At 41.6% G+C, this 18228-nt stretch overlaps 1 protein-coding gene across 1 annotated transcript in view; it reads left to right on the top strand.

Moving 5' to 3' along the window:
• Nucleotides 1-18227, top strand: part of BCL11B (B-cell CLL/lymphoma 11B (zinc finger protein)) — a gene marked incomplete at its 3' end in the record, with an annotated part of 91650 nt that extends 73423 nt beyond the window's left edge. Inside the window, exon 3 of the mRNA XM_009891077.1 lies at nucleotides 16237-18227. Within this exon, the coding sequence (XP_009889379.1) occupies nucleotides 16237-18227 (1991 nt within the window). The remainder of the gene's footprint in view (nucleotides 1-16236) is intronic.
• Nucleotide 18228: the final 1 nt, after the last annotated feature.

The raw sequence follows: 18228 nt of genomic DNA, 5'->3' as shown, positions 1-18228 counted from the left end.
GCCATGGTTGAAAATGAGATCCTGCCTGTGGGCATGACCCAGAGAATTTATCTTATATGAGCAAGAGCAGTAGCGGCTGGCTGATGGGATCTCTCTGATTTCACTCTGTCCTGAAAGAGACCTCGAGGTTCCAGCCCAGGATGCCATAATTTCTCTTACAGGCTTCCTGTGTGAAGCCAATGCAGCATTTGGGTCTGGCCTGAACATCCCCTTTTCCACTAGTTTGACTAAAAGGGTCTTTCAGACAGATAATCTGGAATACTTTAGGGTATAGATTGTTTTAACTGATTGCCACCCCACTTTGGCTGACCTGTTTTGGCATACCTATATAAATTTGCAGTGAGAAATTTCCTGATGTAGCCAGTTTTAAGCTGACAGAAATAGAGGCTACACTGGGGTTTTGCACTGGTTAAAGTGAGTCCTTTTGATTAAACTGGTGCCAAATTCTGTGTGGACAAATCCTCATATTGTAACAAACCCACAGATCCTCCCTTTCCTCTGACAATCATATCAGGCTGGTGAGTCCTATGGACCCAATCTAATAGAAATGGAATTTTTACCATGCAAATCTTATTACCTAAAGTGCCAATGAAACTAATGGGATTTTGGATAGTAAAAAATACGCTGTATGTGATACATAGTTTGGAATATAAATTCATTGCGGGGGGGAGGGGGGGGTAATGTAAGGAAAAGGAGCTGTTATTGCATGTGGTCCTTTGTGACTTTGGAGGACCTGTTCCTCTCAACACCCCTCGGCTCCCCCTTGATTTCAGTGGGACCAAAGTGGTGTTTTTTGAAAACATTCAGCTCATTGCAGAATTTGGTTTTCAAAACACAGAACTAAGTGTCTGTTTGTTTTAGAATTCGTTGGAGGGAGGGGGACAGAAATAAAAAATATCCCAAATGCTCCACTCCAAGGACAGACATCGAGAGAAATATATATTTTTCCAAATGGAACCATTTTTGCTGTGGATGTCAGCTGAATTCATTGAGAACACGGGCAGCATTTGGACATATTTTGATAGTCCCTGGATCAAAAAGAAAAAAAAAGGCTGAATCTATTTAGATAACATTTTAATTTAGCCCTCCCCCCCCATACACACATATATGTATATGGTGTATGTTATAAATATGCTCGTGTCTTCAGTGTGGCAGCTCTCAGGCTGAGGACAGTCTCAGCAGATAGATCCAAAGTTAATAACCGAAGTGCTGCAAACACTACAACCTTTAAAACTGTCTCCTACGGTCCCTATATGTTGTGGTAACACAGCACAACTTGCAGAGGGTTCAACACCCCTTGTCATTGCTTGGGCAGAATTCCCATCAGCTTCCCTGGGATCTTAGGTTACCTGTACGTTCAGGCCTGAAATATTTTAAAGTAAAATCTTTTTAATAACTTACAGCACTGTACCATTTCGATGGTGGTGCTGGCTGCTTGGTTTCCTGTCACCTTGGAAGCAAAGGTGCAATAAACGATACCTTTATTTTTGTATTTATTTTAATGAAACACACAGAAAAGGCACTTTAGAAAAGTGGAGGAAAGCGGAGGAGGTCAGATAAAAACAACTGCAGTCTGATGTTCGTTTTTGTGGCGTTGATAGTTATTATTCCCAAAGAAAATAATGTCCTTTTTTATTTGCTTTTAACATTTCGCCCTTGGCATCTGTTCCATCCATTGTGGACTAACCTAGACTCTGTTCTCTGACGATGGGTTAAAGCGAGCACTTACTGAAAAGCATTCTCTACTTAATTACTTTTCCTTCTTCTGGAAGCTATTTTTTTTATAGTCACATGTTAATTGTGTATTAGTAGGCCTTTCTGATTAGTTGAAAACATAATGAAACCTTTGTAAACAACGGGGAGAAAGAGGGAGAGGGAGGGAGAGAGCTGGAAGGGGGGAGAAAGGGACAGGGAGAAAGAGAGGTGTGAAGTGGGGGCTGGAGCGGTGAGGGGGGGGGAAGGTCAGGGAATTTTGAAAGGCAGCAATAATGCCAGTGGAAATTTCTGGGTTGGTTTGGGTTTTTTTTTTTTTTTTTTTTTTGAATGACAACTTCCCTTGCCCAAATTAATCAACTTACTTAACGAGAAATGAGATGCATGGAGATGCAAATTGCCGTCGATCTCCAAAAGCAGGGTGGCAAAGGCAGCAAGTTGGAATGGCGTGGAGGGGGGCTGAGCCGCAGCTGTCCACTAACAAGTCAGTCCTATTTGTAAAGGGCACGGAGCTGAATAACGGTTTTGTTATTGGCTTTCTCTCTCTGTCTCTCAGCCGTAGGTAGAAATGCTGCATTTGTTTCCTGCGACTATTTCAGCAAGATATATGTCCTCCTCTTTCATCTCGCCTGCCCGTTTGATTCCCACAGTGGACTCCCTGTGCTCCCCGGGCACCCCAGCCTGCCCCTGACGGGGCGGAAAATTGGGATGCACGAGGAACGCAGGCTCAGGTGCAGGGTCTCAGACACGTAAGGTAATACCGGGAATTATTAAGTTATCCGCAGGCCCCTCAGAAGGGGAGGAAAATTAAAAAGGAAAAAAAAAAAGAAAAAGAAAATAAACGGTACTTAGGACCCAATTGAGTGCCGCTCGGAGCTCAGCCAGCGCAGATCAGATTCGGTGAATCAGCTGAATCAGGCCCTCTTCTCAGAGCTGTTTTTTTTTTTCTTTTTTTTTTTTTTTAAAAGGACTATCCTCTGTTTTGCAGCGCTGGATTTTGAAGGGGCAGAGCCTCCCCCCCCAGCTCCTCTCCTCCGCCCCCACCCCCTTCTGTTACTGCTTTAAAGAGCTGCGCTTATAGGGATTTTGCAGCTCTCCGTGTGTTATTAGAAAACGTGTGGCTGGGACGGTTAAAATGGGAGTGCTACTGTATGCAAGAGCAATGTTCACTGTAAGCAATCCAAGGAAATCCTGCCAAGGCAGTATATGAACAGCAGCCAAACAAAACACAGGCGCCTTTCCAGTGAAAACCAGCACACTTCTGCAAATAGAGGAAAAATTGACTTTCTGATTTGGAGTGTTTCTACAACTAAGAAGAATTACTACAGTGATTGTTCTAAAAATATTTTTCGGCAGCACATTCTCAAAGGGGTTGGGATGCTTAGCATTGTTTAATTATGCTTCTCTTAGGTGATCAATCTGGATTGTATGGAAATAAAAAAGGAAGTTTTTAGGATCTTCTTTTGAGCCAACATTGGTATTATTTTCTGCAGTGTTGTAGTGGCATAAACCACCACCTATTTAAGGAGCAAAAATTAGCATTTTTATCTTTGCACTTCAGGAAGTATGATTGGAGGTTCATCTTTTGCAACTTCATAGTCATAGATTGCAATTTAACTGCTTAATGTAGAGCAACTTCCAAGATACCTGGGTAACTGATGGGTTTTATTTTTCATCTAAAGTGTTTTATATCTTCCTCCTTCCCTTTTCCCCCCTCTTGCCCCCTATATTTAGACTTTTAATGCTTCTCGTTTTGCTTCTTTGTTCACCCATTCTGGGATTTTCCTTTACTGGACTTTTGAGTCCTGTAGGAACCTTTTAGTGTGAGATGTGTCTGCAGACATTCTGGCATTCAAAAAAATTTCCATAATGATGGAAATTGAATGGGATTCCACAAATTTGTTTATTGCCAAGAATAAATATGCTACTTAAAAAAAAATCGTTTTGCTAGACTCTGCTACATTTTTTTCAAAGAATTCTTAGTAACAGAGTTTAAGAATGCAGTCAGTTTATGTAAAGTGAACTAAAGAAATAGGATAGATCTACCGAGAATTATTATTATCCTTTTTTTCTTCCAAAAACCAACATAATATCAGCATAAGGAAAAGAAACAGAATTGTCAGGGATTAATTTCAGTTTATGTATTTCTCCTATTTCAACTGTTTTTCTTTTAACTAAAGATACTTTATGAGATATGTCTCCATTTATTCCTCTAAAATATTTACAGCTGGGTTCTTTAGGCTTATAACTGCTGTGAACTCAGTTCTCTTCTTTTAACTACACTACCACAAACCAGATTTATCCCTACATTGAAGACAGTGTCTTGAGATTAACAAATCCCAGTGTGGAAGAAGACCCTCATCCAGAGCCTGTTGAAGCCAGTGGAAAGATTCATACTGACTTTGGTGGGCTTTGGATTGGGATATTAAACATTCATTTCCTTTTCTTCTTTTGAATTTAACTCCTCATACTCAGGGTGAAATACTCTCTACTTAACAAATCTTAAAGTTACTCTAATTTATGAAATTAACTTGTGCTGTTATTTACCATTCAGGCAAAACTTCCAGTACGGTGAAACTGTTGTATCCACTTCTCTCAAGATTAAGTTGTGATTTTGAAGGTCTAGTCAGAATAGCTGGGGGAAGGATGGATCTCTGCCCTGTACTCAGCCCCCCTTTCTCCTTTGTGCACAGTGCTGTATTAATAACCAGTCTTACAAAGAGCAAATTATATATAAATATGTATTTGTGTGTATATATATACACACACACACACACGCACACACATACACACATATATACATATAAAAAATAAAAGAAAGCTTGAAAATGTAAGCATTTCTGCCTTCAATGTGAGGGACAGCATCCGCTGTGTTCAAATTAGGACATGGGAGTTGTGGCATATGCCGTGTCAAGGCACAGCAGCGCAGTGCTGTATCTTTAAATGTTGATGCGTAACAGTGAAACCAGGTGAGATCTGGCCCCAGGTGCTGCCTGCTGCATGCATTGCTGAACAATTTTTAAAGGATGCAGATTGGGTGGTTGGAGGAGGAAAAAGTAGGTCTTTTCCCAAATAGGTGTTTTTTTTTTTTTTGTGTGAAATGTGTTGTAGGTTTAATGCAATGATTAAAAAAAAAATGATCGACTTAAGCTTTGTACATTCTTCTAATAGCAGCTCGGTATAATCCAGTCGTGACCTGGCTCCCCCTGATGTGCAGTGCTAGTTGTCATGGAGCCCCAATTATGCCAAACTGGGGGAAGATTGTGTTGAGACCATGAAACTCATTTCACTGGTGACTGTACCTGAATGCTAAATTAAGGCTCCTTCACAGCATTACTCTGAAGGGAAAGCTTGGATGATGAAGAGGTGCTCCAAGGACTGCTTCTGCTTTCCCTGTCTGCACATCAGGAGCCTACATGACTTGAAAAACAGCCCCACAGCAAAGTTTTTTTCCTTCATTCCTTTCAATGTAAATCCAGTTTTGAGTCATTTTACCTTCAAGTCCATAGGTTCGAATTCTGTGGTCACCAGAGATGTGGCATCAAGGTAAATTTGCAGCTAATTTGGATAGTGGCCCACGCTGAAGGTGCGTGGCTTCTAAACCTAAGTAGAGGCGTAGTTTGTTGCGGGCAAAAATTGATACACAAGGAAGGTTTTATTCGGAGACATCTGTAGGTTGGCAGCTGTGCCAGCCATGTCTGTTCTTCTGCGTAACGGAAGCCGTGCAGCCGGGAATAGCAGTGTTTTGGTGACAAGTGTGGAGAATATTGGTTGAATTGCACTATGAAAATATTTTCATTATTTTTATTATTACCATTCTGCAGGCGGATTGGAGATGTGCGCCTGCCTATGTCTGTGTGCGCGAGCGGATGAGGTAGAGAGGGAGGGCTGCTATTATTATTATTATATTTTTTTTTTAATCACACCTCCTTAGCATTTTGTACATATCAGCATTCTAGCTGAGCGATTTGCTAATTGCACTGGAAGACCCACTTTAAATTCAGGAATACTGAAACTTTGAAACTGTAACATTTTGACTGGCGAGAATGACCAGTCTTCTTTTCTCTTTCGCAGTGAGCTAGTTGAAGGAAGCTGGCATTGTCGCAGAGTGAAAGCTCTGCAGAAGTGCCGCAGGTTTTTCATATGGAAATGTGAAATAATGGGGTGATTAAATAGAGCTGTATATTAAAGTACATCTGACGTTAGAATTAGCATAATGTGCTCTAGCCCTAGGCTGAGTACTTTATTTGCCATCTGCGTCGGACCAAAATCCCCTGGGGAAGCGCTAAAATATTCTGAATAAACTCAGCCCGAGTTCTTATTGAGAGTAAAATACCATTTGTGGCACGTCGTATTGATTCGTCTTAATTGCGGTGCAGAAAAGAACATTCAGTTGCTGATGACTTTTGTACTCTGTGACAAGTCGGCTGGAGTTATTCTAACACTGCAGTTGGTTAACCTGAACAGACTGTCGTGCTCAGAGAAGGAGAAAACCTTATCTTCAGTAGCATAAACTACAGTATCATCTCCCGGCTTTACTCCTTTCTGTCTCGGTGCAGCATCCTTTTTTTTTTTTTTCTTTTTTGCATTATTCCCTGAAAACTGCAGCCAACGAACTGAAGGGGAAATGGGGCTTCATTGAATCAGTCCAAGAAAATTCACATTCTTACCTAGTTATTCTCCCCAGTCTCCCTCCCCACACTTCCACCCCCACATCTTCTTAAAAAAAAAATCCAGAAACGTCTGACCAGCTTTCATCTAAGGGAGGGAAAATCAGTGGAACTTGTCCTTGAGGATCCATCTCCGGAACCATTAGTTCAAGAGATTTATTATGTATATTTTGTAAAAAGCTGTGGCTTCTCCTGTGCACAAGCCCACAGTCTTAGTTGGTTATAATGGTTTGATTTTTGTCAACTCTCCACTCAAATAGGTTGCTGAATACCTTTGAAAAAGTGCTTATAACATGCATAAAAGATAAATATTTCATCTGAAGGAAAATACTTTGATGCTCCATGCAATTCTGTAACATTCATAAGGTCCAGTTTTTACCCTATAATTGCCTATCATTATACACAATTTACATATTCAAACATTCTCTACAAACCTTAGTCTAGCATGTTTTTATTACAAATTCAGATCAAGGGAATAACCTTTAACTTCAGAGACAAATGAGACAAATTTACAAGTGCATGTCTGCTGTTTTCTTGTGTTTTATAAATCCCTGCAGACCCGAACACTTTTGCTATAACGCCACTCAGAACAATATACATATATTACTACTTGTTTGTAGTGCTTCGGTAATGAGTCCCCTTTGTATTAGATAACCTATATAATTCAGCATCTAGGCCCTCCATAACGTCAATTATCTCCTCATAGCTAAATGTACATTCCATTAAAACAAGATTTACAGCCTTTATAATACTTCTTAGGATTGAATGTGGAGATTTTGTGGATTTAAAGAAGCAGAGATGGGAGTTAGCATTTGTTAAAGAAGCAATGAATTAAAACAAAAATGCTATTTCATTTACTAACTATGAATAGGCACCTAATACCCTTAAGAAATAGTTGTAGTAAAACAGACTGAAGTACTCCTGGGGAAAAAAACAGGAAAATTTGTTTTCACCCTTTGGCTTTTTTTATTGTTTCCTAATTTACTCTTTATTTTTCCATTATATGACATGGACAATTTCCTTTATGTATCCTCCTTTAAGTTCCTATTCAGATTACTGAGAATTCTTGCTTGTTAGATGAGAAAATGGCACCTTAGAAAAGTCTGTGGGAAAAAAAAAAAAAATCCCAGCCCTTGCCAGTTTTCAAACAAAACTACTTACAGGAAACCGATTTAAAGGGAAGCTGCTGGCATATTTCATATGTTGTAGAAAAGACTGACATTATTTCAAATGCATTTGAATACCTTATGCAAAGAAAAGGCCTAAAAGTGTCCTTGAGCAGTACAAGGGTTTTTCATGAATGCTGTAAATGGGATCCTATATATTAAACCACCAGCCACGGGTAGTCCTATTACATTCCTCATTTTCACTGATAGTTTTCAGTTTTGTACAACAGGTTTGTAAAGCATCCTTTCAATCTGCTAGCTGATGTCTTGGGCTCAGAGGAACTAACTAAAAGACACAAAGCTGTTTAGATGCTAAAGGTGGAGTCAATTGAAACTTGTATCACAAAGGGCTCATTTAAAAGTTAACTCATTCACTATTGATCTTTTAATATTGATTTTCCTGTTTGCTCCTTACTTTTCACACTTCTCCCTTTCTCTGCGTTATAAATTGCCTTTGTATTTTAGAATTTAACACCAATTAGAAGAAGGTGTTCAGAGATGACAAACATGTTTTTTATCTTCCATTTTCATAGTGCTTCTGGGTCAAAATCCCCGTGTCGTGAGCATTTTGCTGAGCATTTTTCTTTCTTTTTCTCTGCTAAGTAAAAGCACTTCTTATACTTCTGTAGCCTGAACATTAACTTCCAGTAAGCCACAAACTCTTTTAAGGAATGAGAAATTGGACATCCAGAAGGAAGTCGCCCAAAATGACTATTGACATTTCATACCTAAAAATATAACATTGCCATTTTGTAATGCACTAGAAATTAAACTGAGCTGTGCATTTGGCTCATTTATGTGAATCTGGAAGTACAGATCTGAGGTATGATTAAGTCTCACAGAAAATGGGACTATTGAACACAAGCTGCATCTTCAGCCAAAGGTCGCCTGTGTCCATTAAGAAGCAGGAAGCATCTGTTTGTGTTATGCATGGCTGTAGTCTGCCTGCAGTCTCCTTTTTTGTAAGCATAAATGCCAGAGAGGACATATAAAGTGCTTCTGGGGACCGTTTAATGAAAAAAAAAGTAATCACAACTTGGTATATTCATATAAGCCTAGTTAAGATCCTTGGTTGTGATAACCTGGTGAAGCTTATCTGGAAAAATTTGAAGTCTGCAGTGGTGGTCATCGAAGCTACTTTGAATTCATAGCAGGGTAATTCAAATCAGAGTTTGGCTAAGAGTATGATTTTAAGGTATCAGATTGGTATCTCTAAATCTTTCAAGGATTCGTGCTCTTTGTTCTTGGCATTATGAAGGGATTGGCTATAGACAGCATGACAGTCTGACTTCTCGACTATGTGATTGGTAATTAATCTGTTTGGTTTTCCACTCACATGATAAAGTAGTTCATTTGACAAAAAAAAGGTATTTATTATTACAAGAATGATAATTCTTGTAAACAGACAATTTGCAGTACTACCTAATAGAAAAGGAGCACTGCTGAAAAGCAAAAATGGCTTCAGAAAAATAAAATAGGCTCCCAAAAGTGGGACAGTGTTTAATCCACCAGAGTTTGGCAGTTGGCTTTAGCATAGAAAGAGTAGCACATTACTAATAGTAGTGTAATATTAATATATTTTAATATTGGTGTCAGCCAGTGTTATTGTAGATCTTTTGCAACAGGTAGAAAATGCTCTCGAGAATATTCGCATCGCTAATTAAAATCAGTGCTGGGAGTGAGAGGGTCTTGTGGGGTTTGTAGGTTTTCTTGGCATAAAGCTTCTTGCATAATCTCTGTAGAGAACGTGCAATCTCACTAGTCAAGGTAGAAACAGGGTGGAGAAAGCTGTAAAACAGGCAGGCAGTGTGTGGGAGAAGAATGTTACATGAAGTCGTGATTTTTCTTCTGTTTGAAGATGGCACTCGGGGAGATAGGCTATTCAAGAGGCGAGGTAGAAAAAGAGAACAGGGCCTAGTATGGGAGGAAACAGGATTCTGTTACTGAGAAGTAACACTTCGCGGTTACTTCTCCTCCTTTCTTCAGACACTCTTATTTTTCCATCCACCTCTGGAAAACATTTCATTTTTGTTTCCTTGTCACATTCTTTCCTTTCACCGACCTCCTCCTGAGATTCCCCATTTCCAGATGATGACAGGCTCTGTGGCCCCTCGTGCTTGGGCTCTTGCACCTAAACCTTCATCTCCTCTTCTTGACTGAGATGCACTTCAGGTTGGCTGAGCTTTACGAGAGAGAGTGGCTGTTTATCTGAGTGGAGAATTGGAGGTGCTTAGGTTGTGAGACTGCAGGCGTCTTCCTAGGTCATAAAACACCAACTTTAGTTGCCGGTTGATGCTTCCTTTATGAATTCTCGGTGATAGTCCTCATCACCCTCAGCAGGATGTGCTGCAAGACTCTCTCAAGCCCTTTCTTTAGACAAGGCAGTGTAGGGATGGATGCACTGTGTTAGCTCTGGGGATGGATGGAGGAGTTGTGCTTGTTTTACGTCTTCAGCTCATGTTGCCATCAAAAGAAAATTAAAATGAAGAGAGCTATAAAGAGAAATGGTTCCTTCGGGTTTGGTGTTTAAAACTACTGACTAGCATTGGACTGGTGATCTTCATCCAGGTTTGGACCCTCCTTCACAGTTGTGTCTTTTTTATTGAGACTGTCAGTTCCTCTGAAGTGGAGGTAGCAGCGCTTCCAAACACCCCAGGGAGTGTAGGGAGGGTAAAACTATTGATATTGGGTGTGCTCAGCATATGTTTATTCAATCATAAACATATGTAAGTAAATGTTCTTGCTAACTTGGATAATTCAGAGTGGTCATATGGCTTACAAAACCTCTTTGGCAGAAATACCTATATTAGACTTATTTTTGCATACCCAGTCAAGCAACGGGTATGAACCGATATAGTTCACACTGCAGATCCACAATGCAGACACCTGGAAAATATTTGGCCCTTGTCTAGGTGACCTGTCAAACCGTGTATAACCATGTATTTTCTTCACTGTGAAACACTAAATCTTTCCAGTATTTAATGCCCTTCTCTTTAATGTCAGCTGGTCTTATAAGGAGACTTGTTAAACAAGTGTTCTCAATTATGGCATTTTAATTTAATAATAATTCAATTAAAGGTGTGTTTTTTATGGAGCATCCACGCTACCTTTATTGGTATTATTAGAGTAACCATCATAATAACAAGGAGTAATTATTTAAATGCTCATTAAAAATCAAGTGGTGGAGAAGAGAGTAACATTGGTGGAAAGATTGCAGGAACCTGATACATGTCTGTTCCTGAGTGCTACAATAAAAGGTGTCCTTTCTTTCAAGCTTGCAAGTTTCTACTTTTCCTGAACTTCTAAAGGTGCAGTAAAGCAGCATTAAAATTCCTTAACATTTTTATTGCTGCTCTTGTAACTTTGTAAAGGGAACCAGAAACATTATCTGGAAAGTATTGCTAGAGGTAAAGAATGGCAGTGGTTATGCGTACCTGCCTGCAGGTCCTCACCGCAGTCCTGGCAGGGGTTATGGGTGGGTGATTAAAAAGGGGGGGAGCTCATTCTCTGTTTGAGCTAATGGAATTATTCAGGCATGCTGAGGGGAGGAATCGTAAGGCACTGGATGTCACTGCAGCCCAGCAGAAAATAATGAATTCTCAACAGTTCTTATCTCACACTGATTATTGTTTGATAGTATCCAGAATAACTGGGGATATTTTGAGGGAAATTTCTCTCCGGGGCAAAGGCACTCAGCATTCAGGGTATATAGAAAGTCATGTACCAACTGGGCAAGGAAGATCTGCGTATTGCTAAATGATACAGGTCAGGCTGCAGAGGACAGATAAGTGGGGGGATTCAGGCTGCCTGGTGCAGGAGGGTGAATGTCCACAGACCCACGCTACTCTTGTTCTGGGCTGTGCAAACCCCCCTGGCTTTTCTCACTGCCCCCTGTAAGGGCAGAATTTGGGAGGCAGGATCTGCACTTAACTTTGTTTTGTGGCGTTCATGAAAGAGAAGAAAGCTTGTTATTGCTTTGACATTTGGCACGGAACATAATCTGTCACGCAGTAATGGAGGGAACACATTTTAATATTTCTGGAAAAGACCATCTTTTGTCATAGTAAGCAGAAAAGGCAAGAGTGTTCAGTAGGTTTATAGTTTATAATTACCTGTTTAGGGAGAAGATACTAGAGAGATTTCTAATCTACCAGATAAAAACATAACAAGATCTAGCGGTTGGCAGTTGAACTCAGTAATCTGAATTGGAAAGAAGACAGATTTTTAATACTGAGGATAGTCAACCATTGCTACAGGCTACTCTGGTACATGGTGAATTCTCTCTTGCTTGGCATTTCCGAACCAAGTTGAGAGAAGGAGGTGCTAAAAGACATGAAGTGGTTCAACTGCAAATCACTGGGCTGGGTGATATCTGTATGTGAGGTGCAGACCAAATTGCTTCCTATATTTTTCATGTGCATGTAGGTAGGACAAAATATTATGATCTTAAATTGCAGGAAGAAAGATTTAGATTAGGCATTTGGGGAACCTTCATGATGTTAAAAGAGAGAAAGAATGCAGTAGACTTTGGGAAAGTTGTAGACTCTCCATCTGGCCTTTGAAGTGGGATACTGGAGCATCTGCTGTAGATATGAATAGATGCATATATATGGACATCCCTTGGGTCAGGAATGGGACAAGAGTAACCCTTAAGGTTTACCCCAGTCCTCTCATTCTTTAATTTCACAGTCCTTCCTCACTTTCAAATCAGTATTTCTGAACCTCTACGCTGGTGTCTCTGTAGCCCTACAAACCTGTCTCATGTCTGAACTCCAGTGGCGGTATTTGTTTGGCTTTAGTGCAACCTTGAAGTTACTATTGACTGCTCAGGACTTGTGGCCTGGATGTCTCACCTCAATACGTACACCGTATTTACCAACCAATGTAAAGATGAAAAAATTATACTTGAGCCATCAGCCCCGAAAATCCTGCCTGGTTACAGACTGTAGGGTTGAATCCATGTGCAATTCATTGAACAGTATTAATGAAGTCTTGGCTTGTGCTTAACTCTAAGCACATGAATAATTTCATCGCTATCCAACAGAGCACTTCAGCCTATGCTTAAGTTTCACTGATGTTGATTACTCGCATGCTCTAAGTCAAGCACATGCTAAAGTGATAAAGACTGCATATGGCAAAGCCTATATAGCTAGTTGTCATAAAGTGGGTATTTAGACAGACTTCAGTGCAGGTGGCAAGGGATTAAGATCGCCATATATCAAAAGTAGCCTTATAACAAAGAGTTTTATAGTGTAGGTGCACTGCATTATTAAATATAAAGATCATTCTCGAGCAATACATGGCTGTTTCTGGGCATGTTTAAAATATTTAGCAAGTTTTTGAATATAAAAATGTTCGGAGTGGATCTTCAAAGACTTTTTGACATTGTTCTGTTCTTAAAAGTGAGCATCTACACTGCTCAGGGCAACTTCTAGGCAAGATAACCATGAAGTGATAATATGGAAATGAACATTTTATTCTATTTTTTTTTCATTTTTTTTTTTTTTTAAAATGGGGAGTCTGGGGAGAGTATTTGAGGGCTGTGAAAGTTAAAATATATGTATACACAGGCACGAACACACATGAAGCAGTCAGAGACCGGTAGTCAGGTAGCCTGCAGTCAGTTTTGCCATCATGTTGGGGTCTCCTGAAGAGGAGCATTAAGGAGCATAAAAGCTAAACAAAACAAAAAGGAAGAGAAGACTGTTTTATGAGTGTTAGCTTGTAAATCTTAGATCACTAATAGCCCTAATTTGCTCTGTTTGAAATAAACCTAAAAAGGAAGGGGATTTACTTTCCTCACTTGAATTTCACGGAGACGAAGTTTTGGAGAACAAAACAAAACAAACCATCTCAGTTCCACGTAACATGTAGTAGCAAGCATCCAGCCAGCTGCCATTTTGAGGGTAATTTTTTTAATCAGCCATTTCAGTTTTAGATTGGCCTTGATCCTCAGCCTGCTCAGGAATTTTTCTCCTTACGTATGTGCCTTAGCTGAAGTAAACGTGTTGCTGTTGTCGTCGTCACCATCATCTAATACACAGCTGCTTTCTTCCTCCTGTCAGCTCTTGAGGGAAGCAAGGAGAATGCATGCACACACTCACACACTTTATTTTTTTAACGAAAAAAAACCCCACAACAAAAAAGAATGCATGCTGTGACTTTAAAAAAGGAAGAATTGAACAGCTGTGGGTAATAAATCGATTAATTAGAGTGGATAAAATGAAGGTGAAGGGTGCAGAGCACTCTTTAATTTGAAGATATATGACCTTGTAAGATGCTGCACTTCATTTGCTATTAGATCACACTTCAGAAGGGGCTTTATTAAAATCTATTCTAGGGTGAGCTGAGGTAAAACATATTGTTAAAAAAAGCTTTTGACAGAGTATGTTATATACTTTAGTCTGCTTCAGTGATTTCTGTCACTTTTTATACTACACATGTTGCCGTTCAAGAAAAGTTAAAGGTCTAGACATTTTCATCATATTTTTGTAAGAAACAGAAATTTAAATATTTGAAGTAATAATGGGAGCATTTACTGTTGCTTTGGCTGCAGAGCTGACATAAAACTCCCTAACTGCCTCAGCACTGAGGAGATTTTTTAAGGGATAATGTATCAGTTCCTTTCTGTGTTTGTATGTGGCTTTCATTAATGTCAATAGCAGTTATGAGCACTTATTCCAAGCCGAGTACAGTTCCCAAATTTGTGGGGGTTTTTTCCAATAGCGGTTGTTAGAGACTAATCAAAGCAACCGGGTCTCTCCTGTCCAACGCAGCGCTCAGGGCTGGGGCATGGGGGCTGTGTCAGCCGGGCAGAAAGGCTCGCCGTGTCGTGTATGTTTTTTTCCTGGCTGTGGAGAGCCAGCTTCTCCAAAATCGGGGTCTGAAGCTGCTCTCCGCAGCAATAGCCCTACTAAATCAATAGGAGCGTGAGGAGCTGCGCCGCATTTATCACCTTCCTTTGTAAATAAGTCTCAACCTGATAGATGCTCTTCCCTTTACGCTTTTATGGATGTGCATTAGGTGATAAGATTAGATAGACTGACAGGCTGATAGGTAGGCAGATAATCTTCTAGCCTCCTTGTCTAAGGTTTTGTAGGTTTTGTTAGCGGCAGCCGTTCCTGCGACAGCCAGAAGAGGGGAATTTAGTCAGCAGCAATCCTGCCTCATCTCATGTGCCCGAGTTTAAATTTTTTTTCTATTTTTTTTTTTTTTGACTGCTGTGAGTCAGGCCTCTTTACAGAGGTAGTTTTGATAATACGATGCTGTTCACCTCATAAACTCTTTCATTTTCAAGCTCAAGCAACAGGCTTTTGTGAATCGCAGTTTCCCCCCCCCTGCTTAGAAAGGGGTTGTGTAGTTCAGCTCAGGATCTGAGCTCCTGCAGAGAGGCTGGGAGCCGGCTTCGTTAGGGTCATTATGCAGATACGGAGCAGCTTGGTTCAGGTTTTGAACTTTTAGGAAGTTTAGTGCCTGTAGGTGCAGCAGGGCCATCGCTAGCCAAAATATGTGCTTTCGTAAACAAACAAACAAACAAGAAAGTAGTTTTAGATTTTCCAAAACAGGTAGTTGTTTTTCCGGAAACCTCCCCCTCATTTAAAAATAACAAACAAACCCCAATCAAATCCCAGATCATTATTTTCAAGTTGACACATATTTATGGATTTATCAGAGACTTGCAGAGGCATTGAAAAAAGGAGGGGGGGGAGAGGGGGGGAGGATGTGCTTTTTGAAGATAGCACATAGTTTATATTGTGCCCAGGACTGGAATTTTCTAGCGAGCAAAATTATGACTGTAGTGCAGACTTGTCCACACCTGTCCTTTATGTAAAGCTGAATCAAGGTTAAAGGAATGCTTTCCACCTTTATGCAGTTGTTCAAAGAGGCTAGAAAGGCAAACAGAACAACGTTTTTGGCTCCGGTGAGCATTTCTGCATTGGAGGGCAGGCTCAGGCTCAGAAATTCTTGGGACCCAGTTCAAGCACGGCCCGACATTTGTTACTGTTAATTGCAACTGTGCTGTCGGCTTTGATTACCGGATGTTTCATTTGAGTGGCTTCTTGGTGTTTTGGCGAAAAGAATGTCAAAGTGGTTTATGCAAGGGTACGTTTTCCAAGCTCCCGTTGACTTGAATAGGACTTGCGCAGCTAAATACCTACATAGTATTTTAAAAATGGAAATGCTGGCATGACTGAAGCATGTATAAATTAAATTCAGCAAGATCTCAGGAGACTGCTGCATGAATTAGATAAAAATATAAAATGAAAGAGTGGAAATGACACTGAAGCTCCTTGCAGGTGCCTTGCAAAACCTACCACACTGCGTTTTCCTTGGTTTTCGGCTGTAGTCATAAATCCCTTGAAACAAATTCCTGTTTGTGGAAGAAACACTTGAAAGGATTTGGATCCTTATGCGTCATAAAGGAAGGTTTTATTTGCAGGTTAGAGGATATAAACGTATATAGCACCAATGCGTATGTGTGATATTTGTCATGCATGTTAAGTGAATAAGTGTGGTGAGTAAATGTGCTGTTCAACAATTTATATCAGTCAATACATTGCAATTAAGTCCTTCTTTCAGAAATGCCAAGGAGGAAATGTGTTAGCAAAATAAAGCGCATGCCAACTGTATTTAAATGTTCTCCGCTTTATTATTTTTTGAGTGTTCTTTCTGTTTTTCTTCTATAGGTAAAGATGAGCCTTCAAGCTATATTTGCACAACATGCAAGCAGCCTTTTAATAGCGCTTGGTTCTTGCTTCAGCATGCCCAGAACACACATGGATTCCGCATCTACCTGGAAACAAGCCCTTCAAACAGTTCCCTTACTCCACGCATCACCATCCCTCCTCCTCTGGGACCGGAGACTGTTGCACAGTCCCCGTTGATGAATTTCCTTGGAGACAACAACCCTTTCAATCTTTTGCGGATGACAGGACCCATCTTGCGTGAACACCCTGGCTTTGGTGAGGGTCGGCTCCCAAACACGCCTCCGCTGTTCAGCCCACCGCCTCGTCATCATCTGGATCCACATCGCCTTAGTGCCGAAGAAATGGGGTTAGTTGCCCAGCATCCCAGTGCCTTTGACAGAGTTATGCGTTTAAACCCCATGGCAATTGAGTCCCCAGCGATGGATTTCTCCAGAAGGCTTCGAGAGCTGGCAGGAAACAGTTCCACCCCTCCGCCAGTCTCACCCAGTCGCACCAACCCTATGCATCGCCTGTTGAATCCTTTCCAGCCGAGTCCTAAATCACCTTTTTTGAGCACCCCACCACTGCCCCCCATGCCCCCCAGCAGCACTACGCCTCCCCAGCCTCAGGCCAAGAGCAAGTCCTGTGAATTTTGTGGGAAAACATTCAAGTTCCAGAGTAACCTTATCGTGCACCGGCGCAGCCACACAGGAGAAAAGCCCTACAAGTGTCAGCTCTGTGACCACGCTTGCTCCCAGGCCAGCAAGCTAAAACGCCACATGAAAACACATATGCATAAAGCTGGCTCCATGACGGGCAGGTCAGACGATGGACTGTCCACCACTAGTTCCCCCGAGCCGGGCACAAGCGAGCTTACTGGAGAGGGACTGAAATCCAGTGAGGCAGATTTCAGGAACGAGAGCGATCCTTCCCTGGGCCATGACAATGAAGAAGAGGAAGAGGAGGAGGAGGAGGAAGAGGAGCTCGAAAATGAGAGCCGGCCAGAGTCGAGCTTCAGCATGGACTCGGAGCTGAGTCGTAACCGAGAAAACGGCTCCAAGTCGCTGCCGGACGAGAAATCCCTCGTCCTGGGAAAAGTCATCGAGAATGTAAGTCTAGGTGCCATCCAGCAATATAACGACATGCTAGCTGAAAAACAGAAGAGGAGTAGCTTCATGAAAAGGTCTTCTGACCAGCGAGACTTGTGTCCTCGAGACCTCTGTCAGAGAGATCCAGGCGATGAAGACTCAGTGGTAGGAGAGCTGGACCGCACTGAGGAAGGGACGGTCAATGGAAGAAACTTTGGCCCGGGCGAACCCTTCCCAAACTTGTTCCCCCGCAAGCCAACGCCTATCACGAGCCCCAGCTTAAACAATTCCTCTAAAAGAATAAAGGTAGAGAAAGATTTGGACTTGCCACCAGCAACGATAATACCTTCCGAAAACGTTTACTCCCAGTGGCTGGTAGGGTACGCAGCATCGCGGCACTTCATGAAGGATCCGTTCCTCGGATTCACAGACTCCCGACAATCCCCCTTTGCGACCTCTTCCGAGCACTCGTCGGAGAACGGGAGCCTGCGTTTCTCCACCCCGCCGGGGGACATGCTGGACGGGGGGCTCTCAGGGCGCAGCGGCACGGCGAGCGGAGGCAGCACCCCCCACATCAGCGGTCCCGGCCCCGGGCGACCCAGTTCGAAGGAAGGGCGCAGGAGCGATACATGTGAGTACTGTGGCAAGGTCTTTAAGAACTGCAGCAATTTGACGGTGCACCGTCGGAGCCACACTGGAGAGCGGCCTTACAAATGCGAGCTCTGCAACTATGCATGTGCCCAGAGCAGTAAGCTGACGCGCCATATGAAAACGCATGGCCAGATAGGGAAGGAGGTCTACCGCTGCGACATTTGCCAGATGCCCTTCAGTGTTTACAGCACCCTGGAGAAACACATGAAAAAGTGGCATGGAGAACATTTGCTGACAAATGACGTCAAAATTG

This window comes from Charadrius vociferus, unplaced genomic scaffold (assembly GCF_000708025.1).
Source record: "Charadrius vociferus isolate BGI_N301 unplaced genomic scaffold, ASM70802v2 scaffold228, whole genome shotgun sequence".
Classification (NCBI taxonomy): domain Eukaryota; kingdom Metazoa; phylum Chordata; class Aves; order Charadriiformes; family Charadriidae; genus Charadrius; species Charadrius vociferus.
This window is presented reverse-complemented; position numbering and strand designations above follow the sequence as displayed.